This window comes from Beta vulgaris, chromosome 6 (assembly GCF_026745355.1).
Source record: "Beta vulgaris subsp. vulgaris cultivar EL10 chromosome 6, EL10.2, whole genome shotgun sequence".
NCBI classification, from domain to species: Eukaryota; Viridiplantae; Streptophyta; class Magnoliopsida; order Caryophyllales; family Amaranthaceae; genus Beta; species Beta vulgaris.
The window spans coordinates 59,057,697-59,077,986 of record NC_079207.1 but is presented as its reverse complement, the minus strand read 5'-3'; the positions used below and the strand labels follow the sequence as shown (position 1 = coordinate 59,077,986).

General features: G+C 38.2%; 3 protein-coding genes across 3 annotated transcripts; 2 read left to right on the top strand and 1 right to left on the bottom strand.

Annotated features, from left to right (window-relative positions):
- The first annotated feature begins 655 nt into the window (after positions 1 to 655).
- On the top strand, positions 656 to 1,297 carry LOC125498530 (uncharacterized). Its single transcript, XM_048646756.1, has one exon. It carries the CDS (start codon positions 656 to 658, stop codon positions 1,295 to 1,297), a length of 642 nt encoding a protein of 213 aa, XP_048502713.1.
- Positions 1,298 to 3,810: 2,513 nt separating this feature from the next.
- Positions 3,811 to 4,831, top strand: LOC104897139 (putative disease resistance protein RGA3). The gene is made up of 2 exons (XM_010683968.3): positions 3,811 to 3,838; positions 4,017 to 4,831. The coding sequence occupies exons 1-2, from the start codon at positions 3,833 to 3,835 to the stop codon at positions 4,434 to 4,436; spliced, it is 426 nt and encodes a 141-aa protein (XP_010682270.2). The 5' UTR covers positions 3,811 to 3,832; the 3' UTR covers positions 4,437 to 4,831.
- A 3,449-nt stretch (positions 4,832 to 8,280) lies between these two features.
- Positions 8,281 to 9,303, bottom strand: LOC130591868 (uncharacterized). The gene has a single exon (XM_057395814.1). The coding sequence runs from the start codon at positions 9,301 to 9,303 to the stop codon at positions 8,281 to 8,283; it is 1,023 nt and encodes a 340-aa protein (XP_057251797.1).
- Positions 9,304 to 20,290: the final 10,987 nt, after the last annotated feature.

The following is a 20,290-nucleotide window of genomic DNA, read 5'->3' as shown; positions in this document are numbered from 1 at the left end:
TTGTTCCAAGAGTTGCGAGAGAAGCACAAGTATGATCCTAAATTGGAAAAGATCCGTGAAGATAAGGCTCAGGGCCGAGCCGAAAATTTCGAAGTCGATTCCGAGGGAGGTCTAAAATTTATGAGTCGTTGGTGTGTGCCTAATGACTTGGAGCTTAAGAAGAAGATTCTCGAGGAAGCTCATTGTACTCCGTACTCTGTTCATCCTGGGGGTGATAAGCTTTACAAGGATCTCAAGGCTAATTTCTGGTGGCCTTGCATGAAGAGGGAAATGGCCGAATTTGTGGCTAGGTGTCTGGTGTGTCAAATGATTAAGATCGAGCATCAGAGACCGGGTGGTTTGCTACAACCATTACCAATTCCCGCGTGGAAGTTCGATTCTATCTCGTCTTCCGAGGGCTGCTGGTGGTAAAAACGCAGTATGGGTGATTGTGGACCGGTTGACTAAGGTAGCTCGGTTTATTCCGATGAAGAATACTTGGTCTATGGAAGAGTTAGCGGAAGCTTACGCTAATGAAATCATTCGGTTGCACGGTGTTCCGAAGGATATAGTATCTGATCGTGACCCTAGATTCTTGTCTCATTTCTGGATTGCTCTATAAGAAGCATTTGGTACTAAGTTGAAATTGAGTACCGCTTTCCATGCTAGCATTCAGATGGCTCCTTATGAGGCCTTGTATGGGCGAAAGTGTCGCAGTCCTACTTGTTGGAGCGACATAAGTGACTCGTTGGTGTTGGGGCCAGACTTGATCCAAGATACTATAGAGCAAGTAAAGGTGATTCAGGCTAGAATGAAGGCTGCTCAAGATAGGCAGAGGTCTTATGCAGACTTGCGTCGGAAGCCTATTTCTTTCACCGTTGGGGATAAGGTGCTGTTGAAGGTGTCTCCGATGAAGGGGGTGGCGAGATTTGGGCAAAAAGGCAAGTTAAGCCCGAAGTATGTTGGCCCTTATGAGATTCTCGAGAGGATTGGGGAGGTGGCTTACAGATTGGCTATGTCCCCTGAGTTGTCAAGGGTGCACGATGTGTTCCACGTGTCGCAGTTGCGGAGGTATCGCAACGATCCGTCTCATGTCATTCCTATAGAGTCGGTCTCTATTGAGCAGAACATGACTTTTGAGGAACGACCTGTTCAGATCTTGGACCGTCAGAATCGTGCCCTGAGAAGGAAGGTGATACCCTTGGTTAAGGTGCTTTGGAGAAGCCAAAAGTACGAGGAAGCCACTTGGGAGACGGAGGAGTCGATGAGGCTCAAGTATCCAGAGCTTTTTGTCTCAGGTATTTCCTTGTTATTTTAAGTTCGAGGACGAACTTTTTCTTAAGGAGGGGAGATTGTAACACCCCGAAATTTCTCTGAAATTTTCGCGTGTTAATTGTTATTATCAGATGTGATAAATTATATGTCTACTAAATTATTTTCGGAAAGCATATATATTTATGTATATATATATATTTTTACACCTACATTATTTTAATTGACTTTGTGCGAAGGTGATAACGTGCGTCTTATTTATGTGGCATTGTGTTAGTCGTATTATATAATTGTCTGCATTGTTCTTATGAAACGGACAATGTAGTACTTTTGCGTGTGCCGAGTGTATAATGTGATAGTATATTACGTGTATATTTTTATTTCGGTAATAATAATAATTTATTTTGGAAAACATATACTTATACATATTATTTTTGAACGTTTTACTTAGTGCCAGAAAATGTACTTTGTACTAGTGTTAGCCTTCGTACATTATGTTAATTGTTTAGGGAGGTCCGAAAATTCTGATTTTAGCCATGTTATATGAAGAGTTGGGATAGATTTTTAAGTTCCTCTTGTAACGTTGCGATAGCCAAAGGTCACTCTCTTCATTCACCCTTCTTATTGCCCTTTGTAATCATCACCCTTTCACCTTCATTTTTCTGAAAATAAAATCAGCAACCCTTGGTCTTTGTGACTCCATTTCACACGCCATTTTCAAAGGAAAAAGGGAGGGGAAAAGCTTTTGTTCTTCATCCACATTTCTCACACAAAAATCAGATTTTGTTACTTGTTGTCAAGCCATTTTTACATCGGTTTCAAGCGCGTGTTGAGTTCGTTGCGATTGTGTTCATAGGAGGCGAAGGTGGTGATATCTCACAAGGCTTCTAGAGTACTTGGAATCTTTCTATTGTGAATCTTCCCAAGAAAAAGGTAACTAGCGTTATTCTAGTTCGGTAGAGTATAGATATTGAACTTAGGTTGTTAGAAATGCGTTAGAGAACGTAGTATCATGTTAGGAAGAAGTTAGAAGATTGCAACGTTAAAGTTTTATGTTGTTATTGTTGTTGTCTTGTTGATGGATATGTTATTGTTGTTATTATTGTCGTTGTGTTGGTGATTGGAGATTGTTGTTGTCGTTATTGTCGTTGTTGATGTTGATGGAGTTGTTGTTGTTGTTATTGTCGTTGTTGATGTTGATGGAGTTGTTGTTGTTGTTATTGTCGTTGTTGATGTTGATGGAGTCGTTGTTGTTGTTGGGTTGTTGTTGGTGAGTCATGGACGTTACGAGGGAGTTTGGTGTAAGTATGGGTGTAAAGGGAGGCTGGAGTAGAAGGGGATGGCTGGAGCAAGCCTCGGAGGGGTTCCGTGGGCAAGCGAACGAAGCTCGCAGGCCACGGTAGAGGGCTGCTCGCGACCCGCGACGGCTGCCAGTCGCGACCCGCGAGCCTCTTCGCACCTCGCGACGGGTGGTCTGCCCCTGGGTCGTGATGTGGTATTTTTTTTTTTTTTGGGTTACAGCTTGTGTATCTTTGCTTGGTTGGTCTTGGGTAAGTATGCTAAGGATGTTTGAGTAGTTTTTGGGTGGTTTAAGTATTACGTTAAGGGTATGTGTCCTTATGTGATGGGTAATCCTTGATTTGAGTCTTGAAACGTACCGGTTGTTGGTGTTGGCTATGCAGACTCATGTTGGAATCTTGATGGTAAGATTGGTTAAGTTACGCTCATAACCTGTTCATATTGATGGTTGCATTTGGTTGATGTGCGCTTGTCTTGTATGAATGCACGTTGTTGGATAGAGTAACTCTAGGAACGGTATGGTTCTAGAGGTCTTCATTAGGAAATCCTATGAACGGTATGGTTCATGGAGTTTGAGTTGAATTTCTAAGGGCGGTATGGTCCTAGAAGTTTATGCTTGTTAACCTAAGGGCGGTATGGTCCTAGGATTTGGTTACTTAACCGTGGGCGGTATGGTCCATTGGTTACTACGGGTGGTATGATCCGTAGATTATAGCTATTCGAAAGGGGCGGTATGGTTCCTCAAGTATGCAACGTAGGCCTTGGGCGGTATGGTCCAATGAGTCTACTCACAGGCGGTATGGTCTGTTATGTTTGAGCTCGTTAACCGCATTTGTTGCATTTGTTGCATCATTGACCGCATTTGTTGCATGGTTGTCGTTTGTATATTATGGTGAGTTTGGTGTTTGGTATTATGATTTCTGACGTTGTTTCTAATTATTTAAGCTCTTATCTGTTTCTATTTGAGCTGGGAGAACTGCTAGTTACTTCCCACTGATTGTGGAAATTGTTGTATATTTGTGCAGATGGTGACGCTGTTTAGAGTAGTTCTAGTCTGGATCGGGGGTGTGTGTGTTCCCCGCGTGAGCAAAGAAAGGGAGCTTGTCATAGTGGATGAGTATTTCAAATCTAGACTTAGGATTAGATACTTAGTTGGTTTAAGTAGCTAATTCTAGTTTTGACTTATGTATTGGAACTATGGATTTCAGTTTTCTTAGTTTTGTTTACTCTATGATTTTGAGGTTTACTTTGGTGGTCGTATGACTCTTGAGACTTATTGGAGATGAGGGTATGGGACCTCATTTTCCCTTTTGATTATATGTATTGGAGTTGACTTTTACCTACGATGGTTATTCTATTTTAGTTTTGTTCTACTCCTTAGGGTGGCATCTCCGTCTCTTTAAATATCCGTTGCCATTATCTATAACTATTTCCTTATCTTAAGGCTATGTTTTTCTTGGTTTTAGACGGGATGTTACACCGATGATCATGGATCACAGCATTCAGTGGCTCATTTATTGAAGAAAAGGGAAACATCTTCTTTTGTTAAAGCAGAAGATATTGTTGGGAGGCAGGATGATAAGAATGTGATAATTGAGATGCTTTTTGATCCCAGTTATGATGCGGAAAGGGTTACTGTGATTCCGATTGTGGGGTTTGGCAGACTTGGAAAAACCACTCTTGCTCAATTGGTTTTCAATGATAAGAGTGTTCGACAACATTTTGATCTTACTAAATGGGTGTGTGTGCCTGAGGTAGACAATCAAAAGGCAGTACTGGAGAAACTTTATGGGTGCTTCACTGGTGAGGAGTCTGGTAATCGCTCAGTAAATCAGATTAAATTGCAAATCCAAGATTCAATAAAGAACAATAAATATTTTCCATGAATACAATAAGGGACCACCACTTTACTCTCATATACACTACTTTCGGGTCCAGCAATTATCTCTTTCCAATGGGTCAACCTTAAAGGAATAGAGGGAGAGGTGCTAAAATGGTTACTACTCAGAAGTCAGAACTAATTACAGTCAAATTATTGTAGGTCATATCTGCTAATACTTGTAACATGTTAGCACTTATTTCCAGTGATTGATTGGCAGGTGCTCCTTGGTCTATGGGGCATCTATTATGCAGGATTAGAATCTCAATGAGTACAACCTAGATGACTCAAACACCAGGGAGAATCCGAACAAGATAGTGGGTGGAAGATAGTAGGTGGAAGGCATTTCTCTATCATACTCTAATTTAGGTGCAGAAATCATTGGTTTCTGAAATTGCTTTACTGAAATTGCTTTACTGAAAAAACAGGGAGAATCCGAACAAGATAGTGGGTGGAAGGCATTTCTCTATCATACTCTAATTTAGGTGCAGGTGTGTTTTCAAAAATGTTTCCATTGTCACTCTATATGCTAATAGTATTAAGGATGATTTGGCCGCCTGATCCACACTGTTGACACTGCTAGTTCTTGTACAATTCCTGTCCTAGAAGACCAGCCTGCCAGTGAATCAGTCTAGTCTGGTCTGGTTGAGCAATATTTTTATCAAAAACAAAAATATGCATTTATGCCTCAAATTCACACAATAATTCTTCAACAAATCAATCAAACATCTTCCACTGAACACAAATAACAAGCAAACAACTACAACACTCATAATACTACACACAACTACAAAAACTACAACTAAAAAACTTGCAATTACTAAAATCCAAATTCCTCCAAAATCATCACAGAAATGCAAAAAACTGAGAAAACAAAGATCAAAACCTCAGCAAAATTAGACTGGTGTCCAGGACTATGTTGTGACTGAGGGCGAATCTCGATATCAGAGAAGCCCCTGCATTTGAATAGATAAAGACAAGCTGTCAGAACCCAGAAACACAACAATTAAGTGACACAAATGTAAAAAGTGAAAAGAGAATACAATTAGTAAAAAGATCATAGCAATTGCAAATATTGTAGACATGCTACAACTAGGAGACAAGGGACACTATCACACTACTGCAATCACAGGTAAGCTCAAAAATAACTGGAACATAAACCTTTTTTTAACCAATAAAGACTTTATAATAGGTGATTGCGAGAGTCATAATACCTTCTTGTGCTGCAAAAACAAAGTGAGGAGCAGACAAGCTAAGCCTTTTTCAACCAATAAAGACTTCTTGTGCTGCTCATCAAGGCTGCAAAATCGAGAAGGCTACATTAGTTACTTTTCAAATTCAAAGTATATTAAATTTCCACATTACTCATTATATAAAATATCATATGAAAACGTCAAACTAACGTAGAGATTCCAAGATAGAAAAAAGATAATTTGAGAATAGGAACCACAATAATATGCCTCGTATCAAGTAATAGAATACGTATTCACGAACTTGTATACATAATACCTTCTAAGACATCATTCTGAAGGGTCGACAAGTATCCCTTCCGTGTGATCTATGCGCATATAATTTGTGTCGACATCTGGAGTTATATCGATTTTGGGATTGATGAAGGGTGGGGTGTCCTCAAAAGCATCATACTCTTCCTCATCATCAACATCACCAATGCCAAAGATACTTCTTTTTCCCGGTACAACAATAGACCACTTAGGATCAGCATGGTCTGTTACATAAAATACTTGCTTAGCATGTATTGCAAGTATAAATGGCTCGTCACTTTCACGCAAATGACCCAAGTCTACGAGAGTGAAACCACAAGGGTCATTATTTCTTACGCAACGCCGATTATTACCCAACCACTTGCAACAAAAGAGACCAACCTTGAAACAAGAATAGTTAAGCTCCCATATTTCTTGAATTCTCCCATAGTATAACAATTTGGCATCCACCGGATTCTGATCCTTAGCGCTCGCATAAATGTAGATGATACCAAAACAGAAACACCACTATTTTGCACTAATGAGGACTTTTGATCTCGACATTCAGTCCAAAATGTAAATCCATTTACATCATAACCCTCATATTTGTTGACAGCTTCATGAGGACCAAATGCTAACCACTTAATAGTTTCAGATACATCATCTTGTTGTTGACATATTACTCGATCATGAAACCAATCAATAAATGTCTTATTGTGCAATTGCATCATAGCTTGCTCCTCTCCCGAAGGATTTTCAGCCCGTAGCACCTCCATATGCTCACCCAAATACGGATGTACTTCTGCAATGTGATGCAACACATACAGGTGTGCTTGTAAGCGCTTATCTCTAGGAGGTGTGACTAATTTTGAGCCAATCGTACCCTGGCCTCCAAGTCTTCCATCATGGCGAGATGTAGGAAGTCCGATAGGTTGTGCACTAGCCAAATACTCAGCTACAAAATTACCAACTTCGTCGCCCACGGTGCCTTGAATGATACTAGCTTCAGGTTGTGCAGGGTTCCTCACTTTGTCTTGTAAATTACCCATTCGTCTTTCAAAAGGATAACACCACCTCAAAAACACAGGACCACACAACTTGATTTCGCGAACTAGATGGACGATAAGATGAACCATTATGTCAAAAATGCAGGTGGAAAATACATTTCAAACTTGCAAAGAGTCTCTACAACATCAGCTTGAAGAGCATCAAGTCTTGTCGGATCAAGCACTTTGCTACATATAGTGTTGAAAAATGAGCATAGTTCAGTTATAGCATACCGCACATGTTTTGGTAGTATTCCACGAAGGGCAATCGGTAAAAATACTTGCATCATGACATGACAATCATGAGATTTCATGAGCCCTAACTTCAACTCGCCATTTAAGGATACAAATCTTTTCATGTTAGATGAGTATCCCGATGGAGCTTTGATGTCATACAAAGACTCGCAAAAAATCCGCTTCTCTTCCTTGGATAACGTATAGCAAGCTGGAGGCAAATAATTCCTATTATCGACCTTATTTTTGTTCTCTTTATCCTTAACCTTGTTCAGGTTTCTTTCTTCTTTAGATTTTTCCTCTTATTGCCTTCATTGAGATTTATTTCTTCAGATTTCTTCCTCTTCCTACCTTCCCTATTCTGAGGCCACAGTTCTGGCCGAACTCCTATCTTTTCTAAGTACAACGTGAGGCCTTGGTATCCTTCGTCTTACCAGGAATATTCATAAGTGTCGCAAGAATGGCATCACATACATTTTTTTCTATATGCATGACGCCGAGACAATGTCTGACCCAGAGATCTTTCCAGTATGGAAGTGTCCACAAGACAGACTCCTTTTTCCATAACCCTGTATCCTTTTGCATTGTTTTACCAAAGATCGTTTCAACACCCTTAACTTGCTCATAAACCTCTTTACCAGTCAACGCTCTACGAGCTACTCTCTCTTCAACTTCCCATCAAATGCATTCTTCTTCTTACGAAAAGGGTGGTGCAGTCGTAGAAACTTTCGATGGGGCATGTACAATGTTTGCACTTAGGAATCCATGTGGATTCCATGTCATCGATACATATTGGACATGCTTTCTTTCCTTTATTCTTATATCCGGATAAGTTGTCGTACGCAGGGAAATCGTTAATGGTGCAGAAAAGCATTGCACGCAATGTGAACATCTCATTAGTATGAGCATCAAAAACAGAAACCCTTCATCCCATAGCTTTCTCAAATCATCGACAAGCGGTGCAAGGTAGACATCTATGTTATTTCCAGGTTGTTTAGGACCAGAGATTAAAAGTGATAACATCATGTACTTGCGTTTCATGCACAACCAAGGAGGCAAGTTATATATAACTAAAAGTACTGGCCATGTACTATGTAAAGAGCTCAAACTTCCGAACGGATTCATTCCATCTGTTACATAGCCCAAGCCTCAAATTACGATCTTCATCCCCAAATGGCTTATGCAACCTATTAATACTATTCCACTCAGGAGAATCCGCCGGATGTTTCAACAAACCATCTTTCTTCCTTCTATCTGCATGCCATCTCAAATTTTTTGCATCTTTCTTTATGGAAAATAAGCGCTTGAATCTAGGAATTATTGGAAGATACCACAATACCTTAGCTGGGGGCCCTTTCTTATCTCCATCTCCTTCACGCTTATATCGTGACATCTCGCACCGTGGACACTTATCCAAATTGTCATATTCATTCCTATATAGCACGCAGTCATTCGGACAAGCATGTATCTTCTTATACTCTAAGCCAAAGGGACACATGAGCTTTCTAGCATAATAGGTCGACTTTGGAAGTTCGTTCCCATCGGGAAACATCTCACTTAACACTTCTAACAGGGAAGTGAAACTAATGTCGGTCCAATTTCCCTTGGATTTAATGTTGAAAAGTGTCAACACGGCAGACAGTTTGGTGAACTTTTTACAACCAGGATACAGTGGCTTTTGAGCTGCCTCTGTCAAAGACTCAAAAACACGAGAATGTTTCCCTAACTCATCCTCGACACCCTCCATCATCTCATCCACATGATCCTCATCATCCTCGTGCTCATTATCATTCTCCATTTCCTCGCATGCATGAGTCACGTCTTCTTGTTCATGGACATCATTTGCACGAGAATTCCCTTCATATTCTCCCTCCTCACCATAACAAATCCATACATGGTATTCCGGCCTAAACCCATGATGAAGTACATGCTCCCGAAGCAAATCAATATCGCTCACTTTGGACACATTGCCACACTTGACACAAGGACAATAAAATCCTAATTCTCCCGTCCTAGCTTGATGTTCTAAGGCAGAATCACAAAATTCCAGTACCCCATCCACAAATTCTGACGAATCAACGTTACCATACATCCACGAAAGATCTCCCGCCATCCAAACAGACCTCTTATGACTAATTAATCACATACAATAACACATTGTCAACCATTTAAGCATTAAACATACAAATTCAAAAAAATAAATATAGCATGAATATATGCATGTCTTCTAGAGGTCCTTATCACTCCAACCTAACCCATCCTTGAACGTCTGATCCCACTAATAAATGTATGTTAGCTTCTCGATCTATGGAAATTGCGGCAGCATTTCCCTACAGTTCTCCAAGTATACAATGTAGGTAGTTACTTATCTACATATAAACCCCGAAGAGATATTAGGGAAATGAGTAGCCGTGATTTCCATAGAAACGAAAAGAAAACATACATTTACCACCTAAGTGAGATCAAACGTCCAAGAACAGTCCCAAAACGGGGACTATCCAAGACTTATTCCTAATGAGTAAGTCTTGGATGGGTATCTAGGCATATGATTATGATGATACGTTAATTTTTTGCATAACAAAAAAAAATTTGAATAAAATTCAATCCGTTATTCTTAAAGCATTCTTAATGATTAAAATTTGAAATATGGCCAGTTTATCTCCAAATAATTAAAAAAAGTGGTCCAGAAGGAGATATTACATCTTGCTAGCTTCATCTCCGAATAAAAATTCTTTGATAATTCATAATTCTCATCTCATCTTTCTGCTTATGTTAGATAAGTAATTACATATTAGAAGTACAGAAGCAACTTTCACTAGATAAGCAGATTCCTTTCAATTATGAAATGTCCAGTCTAACTTATTTCTAATAATAGAGTATTATTTTAGTATTACCATTTACCACTTTCCTGTCACCGGCACTTTTTTCTTTCTTCAATACAAAAATAACCCTCTTATAATTTTGCACATCTTTAGCGAAGAAAACATTAAAAAGTTCAATAATACATTTGCTTATGCAAGCAACCAATAATTAAGCATATAGTTCTGATATCATTATATCATCACTGATTGACATAAAAATCTTACGAATGAATAGTTCATCAACAATCATATATTTGTATTTACATGAAATATTTCAAGTACAATGGACCACATGACATGCCATAGCACTTGCTCATATTTATTCCAATTTCTTGCAGATAAGTGCCTGATAGTGAATAAACTTCTTTCATAGGGAGTTGTTAGTACTTAATTGTTATTTATTTCATGATTAACAATACATAGTGTATAAAATTGAATTACTCCATCATAAGCCTCACAATAATCAACTCAATCCAACAACATCAAACACAAAAAATTCTATCAATAATTCATGTCACTCAAACAATTTGCGAATTGCTAGAATTTGCGCTCAAACAACCACTAAAACGACCGAAAAATTTGCAAATTGATGCCTCAAATTACAACAAGGAAGAGAGAGAAACCTCGAGATTTTAGTGCGGCAGATTGACGGGGCACCAGCAGCGACTTCAGCGAGGCAGCAGATTTCCCGATTTCGAGTTGAACTGATTTCAGTGCGAAGAAGGCGATTGAACTGATGAAGGCGGCAGAGAATTTTGAGTGAGGCAGCAGATTTCAGTGCAATTGAATTGATGAGCGAAGTACAGAGATGAGGCGAAGAAGTAGAGAGGAGTTAGGGAGGAGGCATCTGATGAGCGTAGAAGTAGAGAGGAGTTAGTTTCAGGGAGGAGTTAGTTCCAAAATAATTAATTGATCCAACAAGTGTAGCGCGTCCTTCAAAAAATAAACAAAAGTGTAGCGCGCGATATCCAACATGTGCTTGGGTTGAACAAGCAGAGCACTTATTCACAAGTGCTCCGGTGGAGTTATCAACGGAAGCACTTGTGAATTTTTAATATTAAAATTTCACAAGTGCTTGGGTGGATTGTTCAACCCAAGCACTTGACAAGTAGCACATGAAGTTTTTTGCACTAGTGATATGAGCAACATCCTGCTTTGGCAGAACCCATTACTCATGATCTAAGGCTTTATAGGTGTTGTTTGGAAAAGTAATTAAAACTTAAAATTACCTTTTGGGACCTAAGTTTACTAATATAGTCAATCAATAGTGAACACATGAATCAATTAACCACAAACAAACTTCGAAGCAAGTACTTAAACAAAACAAATGCAAGAAAATTACAAAAGCAATAATTAAATAATCTAGTATGATCCCTATACTTAGGAAAATAAGTAATCTTCATGAATCTTCCCTTGAATCTTTATGGATCATCATCCTTGAAACTCCTTGGATCCTCATCCTTGATTACATAATTTGAATTAAATAAATAAAAAAAATTTATGTTACAAAAATACAAACGATTCGCAGATCGTATTTAATTTACATTCAAATATAATGATTCGTAGATCGTATTTACTATCCTAATTTGGGCCATATTAGTCATAACATGCAAAATATAATATCATTCATATTATATTAAACATCCACGCATTTATAATATCAAAATAAAATCAACAAAAACTATAACTAGTAGAATAATTGATTATTGCTGCGGTGGTATTGCTGCGGTTTTATCCATACGCAGCAATATATAATGTAAAAATAAAAGGTAAAATATAAAATAAAGATATTGGCCGAAAATCGCAGCAATATGGTTTCAGCGGAAATTTTTTGAAAAAAAGTTGACTTTTTGACCAGACATATTGCTGCAGTTTTTTTTTAAAACCGCAGCAATATATTTAAATAATATTGAAAAATAATATTTTAATACCCCATGTATTTCGTAAGAGTACTGCTGCAGTTCCTTTGGACACCCGCAGCAATATACTATTATAAAAGAGGACCGCAACCCAACCAATTTTAGGGTTTCTTAAAAAATTCATTGGGAAAATATAAAAGAGGAGTGCGACCCAACACAACCGTTTTAATCCTCTTTTTTATAGTTCCTCTTCCTCACTCTCCTCTCCCTCACTCTCCTCTTCCTCTCTCATCCTAACTTCTCATCCTTCCTCATCTAATTTACAAACACGAAAGATCCTCTGATTCGTCGGCCAACTTTCTCCAAACACGAAAACTCTGTCGACTGACTCCTTGTTCCTCAGCTGTATTTCGCTCAAGTCCTTGTTCGTCGGATGTGATTTGCTCGATTCCTTGTTCGTCGACCTTGCTTCTCCTTCATCGACCGTTCGAAGCTTCACAGTGAGTGTGGTGACGACGGTTGAACGGTGGTTCTCCATCATTGACCGTTCGAAGTTTCACTGTGAGGAGTAATGTGATGGCTTCGTCATCGGAGGAGAGAGAGAAAGGAGGCCAACAAGAGGGATTGTCTGCGTACGAAAGGGCGATATAATTGACATCGATGTCGGGAGAGAAGGAGAGAGAAAAACAGAGTGATAGAGAAGCAGAACACCACGTGGTACCCCTTGTCCGCCGATCTCCATAAGTCCTGCCTCTCCTCCATTCCCTAATTCTTTATGTCGTCCTCTCTCGAGTTAAGCAGAACATCATTGACCGTTTGTTTTCCTTTTTTGTCCAATTTTCAGATTTTATTTTTTATTTGTAATTTATTTTCTGCTTTTTTTGTTTTGTTTATTTTTATTTTGATCCATAGTGTTATTTGGTCTTAATTTACATTTTCAAATTTTCTCATTGATGCCTTTGTTAAAATAATTAAGTCGTCATGTTTCTTGGTAGTTGCCATTTTGAAAGTAAGTTCGTCTATGTCTCATTATCATTTTATTAACTATTACCTAATTGGCTAATTGTATTACGATTAATCCATGAAAATTCACTTACATAATAGATGTTTTTGGATCGTATTCCTAGATATAAGATGTTAGGCTCAGGTACACGCCATAATTATAATATCATCAGTAACCTAAATCTAGTTTTTTGTTTCTGGCCATTTTTAGTTATGGATCAGCTATGCAAATTTGTTTTAGTTTCCTGCATTTTTAGTTTTAATTTGTTTCTTAGTCTTTTCATTTCAGTTTTTAAATTTTTTAGCTTGTTTTTCTCAGATCTAGTTTCTCTTTTGTATTGGGTGTTTGTAATAGTGGATTGTTGTAGCTATGTAACATATTATAATTGTACTATAAATATAAGAAATTTAGGAAAATTTAGGAGAATTTTTTTTTTTACCAGCCCAGCGTCTATTGCTGCGGTTTTAGGAAGAAACCGCAGCAATAAAACCTGTTTTTTTAATATTAAAAAAACACATGTTGCTACGGTTTTACCTAGAAACTGCAGCAATAAGCTCAAACATTGTTGCGGTTTTGAACCGTAGCAATATATTAATTACCTATTGCTGCCCCCTTAATTGATGCGCGGCGAAAACCGCCGCAATAGGCCACTTAATGACCCCAACAATAAGCATTTATTCTACTAGTGTATTTACTTATTAACAATTAATAAGCAAATAAAACATTCCATAATAAATATATCCTAATAATTATAAACTTAAAATATTTAAGCTAAAATTATTTCGAAAAATTTATTATTTTAATTCAATTATTTATTTAAATATGACAATAATCATTATTATTCATAATTTGCAAAATAGGAAACTTTTTGATTTATGCTTAACTTTGGAAAATCATATTCTCCCTTAAAACAATTCTTTGCAAAAGAAGCCACAAGATTGCCGGCTAGCCGAGCCGCATAGCCCGGCAACAGTCGCCGGCAACAAGGGTGCCGACACCTGCCAGCACCACAATATTTGCACACGTCGAACATGCGTCGCACACGTGGCAACCGCCCTTGCTCCTAAAGTTGCCGACCCAAATTCCGGTACCCCCCGCCATCATCCGTGGCACCACCCTCACCGGTGGTCCACCTAGCCATGATTGGATTAATCTTTAATTTATGTCACAATTTACATTTAAATTAAAGTTATCTTTATTATTATCTTCTAAAATTGATAGAGAGTAAAGATTCAAGTCAACTCGCTCTCAGGGAAAAGCCTTGGGAAACTTTCTCTCAAAGTTTCTCTCAGTGCACGTTAACGTACGTGCATTGTCGCCATGGTAAGGAAGGCGGCGGGGAAATCTCAAGGTGGAGGCTCAAGGCATGCAGAAGGAGAAATAGAAGGGTCCTTTATCTGATTCTCAAGCTCTTAGAACGAGGTCTATGGACGAGATTATGAGAGTAGAAGCTATAGATTTTGGACTGGGTGTGGGAGATGTTCTTACTCCTAAAAGTTCAATTCAAGAACTGCAGCAAAGGTCAGAGATCAGGCATTATTTTAATGAATGGTTGTAGTCGATTAATTCACAACATCCTAAAGAAGGTATGGTTCCTATTTATTACTATCCGATAGAAAATTCATTGCAGCATAACGTCGAGCTGGTTGATGCTGATAATTTGGATAGTGAGATTTTGAATGTTCAGAATCATGCTCATGAAATAGAAGTAGAACCTGTTCAGATTGGTTTAGAGGATATTCAAGATGAAATCGCCTATTGGAGATCATCTATTATCTGTTATGTATTAGGAGCTAACCCTCCAATACAGGTTATGGATGGATTTTGTAGGAGGATTTGGAGAAACATGAATGTAGATAAGGTTACTAGATTAAGAAGGGTGTGTTCTTGGTGAGATTCCAGGCAATGGATTCAATGGAGAAAGTATTGGAGGGTTATTATTTCTTTGATAAGAAACCAGTCATATTGAAGGCATGGTCACCTGATGTGGACTTTGCAAAGGAAGATATTAAAAACACTTCATGTCTGGGTCCAGTTGAAGTAAGCTATTTTTGAAGTATCGGGGGAAATTTCACTACACAAGATAGTGGCGCAAATAGGAGACCCTATAAAGCAAGATGATGCTACTCGTAATAGAGAGAAACTTCAATATGCACACATTGTGGTTGAAATCAAAGTCGATCAAGACTTACCCGAGTTCATTTATTTCATGAATAAACTTGGCATCAAGGTGAGTGTTCTTGTGCACTATGAATGGAAACAAGTAAGGTGTGAGCATTGTAGTAACTTTGGCCATGAAGGCAATATTTGTAAGCTGAAGATAGTTAGGCAAATTTGGAGGCCTAAACAAGTGGCGCTGTAGTTAAGGAACAAAATCCAGAACCAGCACTAGTAGAAAAAGGTCGATTTGCGTCGGACCTTGGACCCCTATTTGCGTCGGACTTTGGTCCGACGGCAAAGGTCTCGACGCAAATGACCCAGAACTGATCTGCGTCGTATGTGAAAACGACGCAGATGGTTGAGCTATTTGCGTCGCACCTATATACGGTGCGACGCAAATGGGTCTTGCCAGCCCCCAAGAGGACTAGCAATGTGCGTCACACATGAGACGAGGTGCGACGCACAATACCATCCCCAGCAGCCCAAGCAATGTGCATCGCACATTGCCTACGTGCGACGCACATAGGTAATGTGCGTCGCACCCTGGCAAAGTGCGACGCACATTACCCTGCAATCCCAGGCTAGCCTGGGGAGGGCAATGTGCGTCGCACATTGCCTGGGTGCGACGCACATAGGTAATGTGCATCGCACCTTGTGCAATGTGCGACGCACATAGGTAATGTGCATCGCACCTTGTGCAATGTGCGACGCACATTGTGCACCATCTGCGTCGCACTTTGTGCCATGTGTGACGCAAATAAAATTTTTTTTCGTTTTTTTGTTGATTTATTTACATATTGCTAAAATTTTGATGATTCAAAACTAAACAAGCATTCATATTAATAATTGTGAGGGGAAAATTCGGCAGAGTCTCCTTTGTAATATGGATAACCCAAGTAATCGTTGGGAAAAAGTTATATATATATATATATATATATATATATATATATATATATATATATATATATATATTATATATATATATATATTATAAACCTGTTTCAATACATCTCAAATGATCTCAAGCAAGCAACCAATGTTGCAATACTCATCCAATGTTGCGATAATCAACCAATAATGTACAACTACTACACTTACTACACTAACAAGTTACTTGGCCCTTTCTTCCTCCACGAGATGTTTAAAGTATTGCGCAAAATGGTCTTTGAGTTCGTTGATATCTTCTATGGTGTATGGCTCAACGCTTGAAGAAAACTCCTATAAATATGTTAACTTAGTTAATAAGCTTTAAAATTATATAAGTAAACGCTAGTAGAATAAATGCTATTTGCTGCGGTTAAAAAGTGCCCTATTGCTGCGGTTTTGGGTGCGCAACAATTAAGGGGACAGCAATAGGTATTAATTATATTGCTGCGGTTTTTTTGTTTTTTTTTTTTGCATTTGCCAATTAAAGTTGAAATATTAAAACCAAACAGTTAACATATTCACTATCCACTAAATTTGCAGATAAGCTGAAGATAAAATTTTTATTAATATATAAAGATTAAAAATCTAATTACATCAATATTACAAAAGAATAAAATATAAAATAGAAAAGCAAAATTAAAAAAACAATTACCAGTAAATGACTCATAAGAACAAATAATACTAAAAAATAAAAAACTGAAAATAAAAAAGAGATCTAACTACAAACCACACTTAAGAAACGAAAAAACAATAAAAATAAAAACGAAAAAAACAGAAAATTCCAAAACAAAAAAACAACGTTGACAGAAGACTAAAGTGACCAGATCTTGAAACTAAAGTGAAACTACAAACCAAACTTAAAGAAACGAAAAAACAATGAAAATAAAAACAAAAAAAAAAAAAAAGAAAATTCTAAAAAAAAAAACGACGTTGACAGAAGACGTGAACGATGACGACCGCGAGAGGACCAACGACCACGAACGACGACAGACGACCAACGGTTGGTGAATGACGACGAAGACGATGTTGGTGAGAGGGTTTGAAGGAGACGGCGTCGGTGAGAGGTGAAGACGACGACGACGTTGTGAGTGCTTGGGAGGTGAACGACGACGACGTCGGTGGAAGGTGAACGACGTCGATGGAAGGTGGACGACGTCGACGTCGGTTGAAGGTGGACGACGACGACGTCGGTGGGAGGTGGACGATGAGGACGTTGGTGTCGAACGAAGAGGGAAGATGTGAGAGGATGAGAAGAGAGAGGAGAAGTTTGAAAAAACAGCTGAGGGTTTGTAGGGTTTGTTAGCAGCGTGAGAGTATTAATATATGTGAGGTTTCCACGCCTAATATTACGGCTAAGTATATAGCAACCTAATATTGTTGCGGTTTCCACGTGGGACCGCAACAATATATTAAAAAAAATATTTTTTTAATATATTGCTGCGGTTTCCACGTGGGACCGCAACAATATATTAAAAAAAATATTTTTTTAATATATTGCTGCGGTCCTACGTGGAAAGCACAACAATATTAGCTGTTCAAGGCCCCACTTTATTTTAAAAAGTATTCGTTAGATAATATTGCTGCGGTTTTAGTCGGGAACCGCAGCAATATTGTCAATTTCTATTTTTTCTTTTTTTTTTTTGCGTGTTATATTGCTGCGTATAGGTAAAACCGCAGCAATATCACCGCAGCAAATAGCATTTATTCTACTAGTGAAAGTAACGAATTTACAACATATCACTAGTAGAATAAATGCTATTTGTTGCGGTTAAAAAAGTGCCCTATTGCTGCGGTTTTGGGCGCGCAGCAATTAAGGGGGCAGCAATAGGTATTAATAATATTGCTGCGGTTTTAAACCGCAGCAATATCTTCAAATATTGTTGCGGTTCTTAGGCCAAACCGAAGCAATATTATAATTTTTTACCTGTTTAACACGTAATATTGCTGCGGTTTCTGGCCCAAAACTGCAACAATATTATAAATTAAAAAATAAAAAGGTAATATTGTTGCGGTTTATATGGTAGGACCCGCAGCAATATGCACTAGACAGGTAAAAAAAAATTATTCTTAAAAAAATAAAAAGCACAGAAAAAAAAAACCGTAAGCATTTTAGATGAAATCAAAACAAGCAAAGGCAAACGAAACTATAATCAAACCAGATCTAAAGAATGAAATCAGCATCAATAACCAAACTAGATCTAAAAAATGAAATCAGCATCAAAAACCAAAATTAAACTAATTTATTAATAACTCTGCTCTTAACATAATTTATCAAAAAAAAAAACGGAAAAGAGATCTAAACATCAGATCTAAATAAAAATGAAAAAAACTGGAAAAAAGGAAAAAAAATCAGATCTAAACAAAGCAGCGACGAGGTCTCAAATTGTGAGCGACGGCAAGGTCGACGGCAAGGTTTTGGACTGAGCGACGACGAGGTTTCGGACTGAGCGACGACGAGGTTTCGGACTGAGCGACGGTGAGGCTTCGCACTGAGCGACGGGGACTTGTGAGGTCTTCTGGGTACGTAGACTGTCGAGCGACGACTTTGCGAGCGGTAGAACGATAGAGGCCATGTATTTCGCGAGCGGTGGAACGATAGAGGGAACGAAGACTGTCGATAGCGTCTACGCGAGCTACAACTGTCGTCGTGTATTTCCGGCGAAGAAACTGGACATAGAGGCCGTGTATTTTCGGCGAAGAAAGAGGAGAGAGAATGCAGGAGGGTGAAGGGTAAAGGGTGAAGGAGAGAGAAAGCAGGAGGGTGAAGGAGAGAGAATGCAGATCTGCGAAAATGAGAGAGGAAGGAGTAGGAGTGAGAGGGAGGGGGGAGAAGGAGGGAGGCGCGGCCTTTAGGTTAGATTTAGGGTTTTGTAAAAAAATGTTGCGATTTAACCGACTAATATATATTAAGCCTTTATATTGCTGCGGTTTCCACGTACGACCGCAACAATATGTTAAAAAAAATGTTTTATTAATATATTGCTGCGGTCCTACGTGGAAACCGCAGCAATATTAGCTGGCCTGGTCCCCACATTTTGTTCAAAATTAATCTCTTGGACAATATTGTTGCGGGTTTGGGCGGGAACCGCAGCAATATTGTCAATTTCATTTTTTCTTTTTTTTTTTGCGTGTTATATTGCTGCGTATAGGTAAAACCACAGCAATATCACCGCAACAAATAGCATTTATTCTACTAGTGTATATATACCTTCTTCAAATCATTTGACTCAAAGAGAAAGCGGGCGATTAGAAACATGTATCTCATAACGAAATAGCCGCATTCATCTCCTCCCGTTTGTTGAGCACACTACACCACATTTAAATACACATATTAGAATCGAAATATTAAGAAATATTAAATAGAACTATAAAATGCGTATCAAATACAAAACCATAAGAGCTTTACCTTCATACGTATCCAAGACAATTTTGTTGCTTTTTTGATATCTTCAAGGCGCATGAATGATGTATATGCACTAAGTACAATAAAAGAGTTACTATTTATAAAGTATTTAAAATATCATAAAATAAATGTAAGAATTATAAGAATTATTAACTTACGTATACATCGGTTCCTTGATAGCTAAGGATCTATCTCTCTTATGCGAATCAAATACATATACGGTTTTTTTGGATAGAGAAAGGACGAGGAAGAATCCAATGTTGCCTAAAGCATGCAACAAAATGTGATGTTCAACATATACTTTAACTATAAGTTCATATATAAAGATAAAACAAATTAAAAATTAGTGTAATCAACATACTTTTCAATTTACGTACGGAAGCATGATGTATCTCATCTCTCAATTGGTTTTCATTGTCCTTTGCATGTACTTGATCGCAGCAACTGGTTCATGGCATAGCATGGTCTTCTAAATCATACTAGGACACATGAAACCAATATTTTAATCTCCATTCACCTCATTATCATCTGACAAGTACAAAAACTCCAAATATATATAGTTAGATGCCAATAATAATAATAAATATCAATTTTGATTAGTTTAGAGTTTGAGAAATCTCACATCATAAATACTTGCAAAATGGATACATTAAGCCATTCTCCCGTCAAAAGTTGGAAAACATGTTCTCGGGAGAGAATAATCATCTGATCAGTAGTATAGCTGAAGTAGGAACTCCTACTAACTTCGATACTAAAAGGCTCATCTGCGGGTTTTTTGCAAAACAATTGATGCATCTCCTTGACCGCATCAGACATATCCTCAAGTGACAAGCTAATCAATGGATCTATGTGTCTATGTGCAGACTCATCGGTGCAAGGATCATTAG